The sequence below is a fragment of the Nicotiana attenuata genome, chromosome 2 (genome assembly GCF_001879085.1).
Source record: "Nicotiana attenuata strain UT chromosome 2, NIATTr2, whole genome shotgun sequence".
NCBI lineage: Eukaryota > Viridiplantae > Streptophyta > Magnoliopsida > Solanales > Solanaceae > Nicotiana > Nicotiana attenuata.
Window position 1 is genome coordinate 64,744,046 of NC_031990.1, and position 968 is coordinate 64,745,013.

Here is a 968-nt window from a genome sequence, read left to right on the forward strand (position 1 = left end):
AATAATGTTTTAAGACGTTCAAGAGAATTGCCAATTTTAACAATGATGGATTTCATACAAGAAAAATTGCAAAGCTGGTTCTATGAAAGAAGGACACTTGCAGAAGGAATATTCCGTGATATATCAAATTGGGCAGAAGCAACATTAGAAGCAAAAATTCAACCAGCTTTTACATTTAGAGTATTGCCCATTGATAGACTCAAATTCAATGTCAAAGAAGGTGGTATGAAATTTATTGTTGATCTAGACAAAAGAACATGTGATTGTTCTGAATTTCAGCTAGACGAGATGCCATGTGAACATGCAATTGCTGCAATTGAGAGTATATTTCAAAAGAAATCGGCCTTTTGCTCAGCCTATTTTTCAAGGGACTTTTGGTTGAAAACGTATGAAGGGCAAGTAAATTTTGTAGGTGATGCAACAACATGGGTTATACCAGACACTATTAAATCAGAAATCACTAAGCCTCCAGATGCCAAAGTACTGCTAGGAAGAAGACAGAAGAATCGACATGTTTCCGGTACAGAATTCAAGAAGGAACCAAGATGTAGTTCAAAACAACGCTAAAATCACAAATCACACTCCATTTCGAACTTGATGAACTTTAGAACTCCGAATTTCTTCATTCGATGCCAAAACCTATCAAATCACCTCCGATTGACTTCAGATTTTGCACACAAGTCATATTCGACATTACGGACCTACTCCAACTTTCGGAATCGGTATCCGACCCCGATATCAAAAAGTCCACTTCCAGTCAAACTTCTCAAAAACCTTCAAATTTCTAACTTTCGCCAAATGACTCCAAAATGACCTACGGACCTCCAAATCCACTTCCGATCGCGCTCCCAATACTAGAATCACCATACGGAGCTATTCCCAGACTCGAAATCCCAAACGGACATCGATAACACTAAAATGCACTTCAACCCAAACTTATGAAATTTTTCCAAAATGCTAACTTACGC

At 37.9% G+C, this 968-nt stretch overlaps 1 protein-coding gene across 1 annotated transcript in view; it reads left to right on the plus strand.

Moving 5' to 3' along the window:
* Positions 46–968, plus strand: part of LOC109220420 — a 54,988-nt gene continuing 54,065 nt past the window's right edge. Inside the window, exon 1 of the mRNA XM_019384895.1 lies at positions 46–547. Within this exon, the coding sequence (XP_019240440.1) occupies positions 46–547 (502 nt within the window). The remainder of the gene's footprint in view (positions 548–968) is intronic.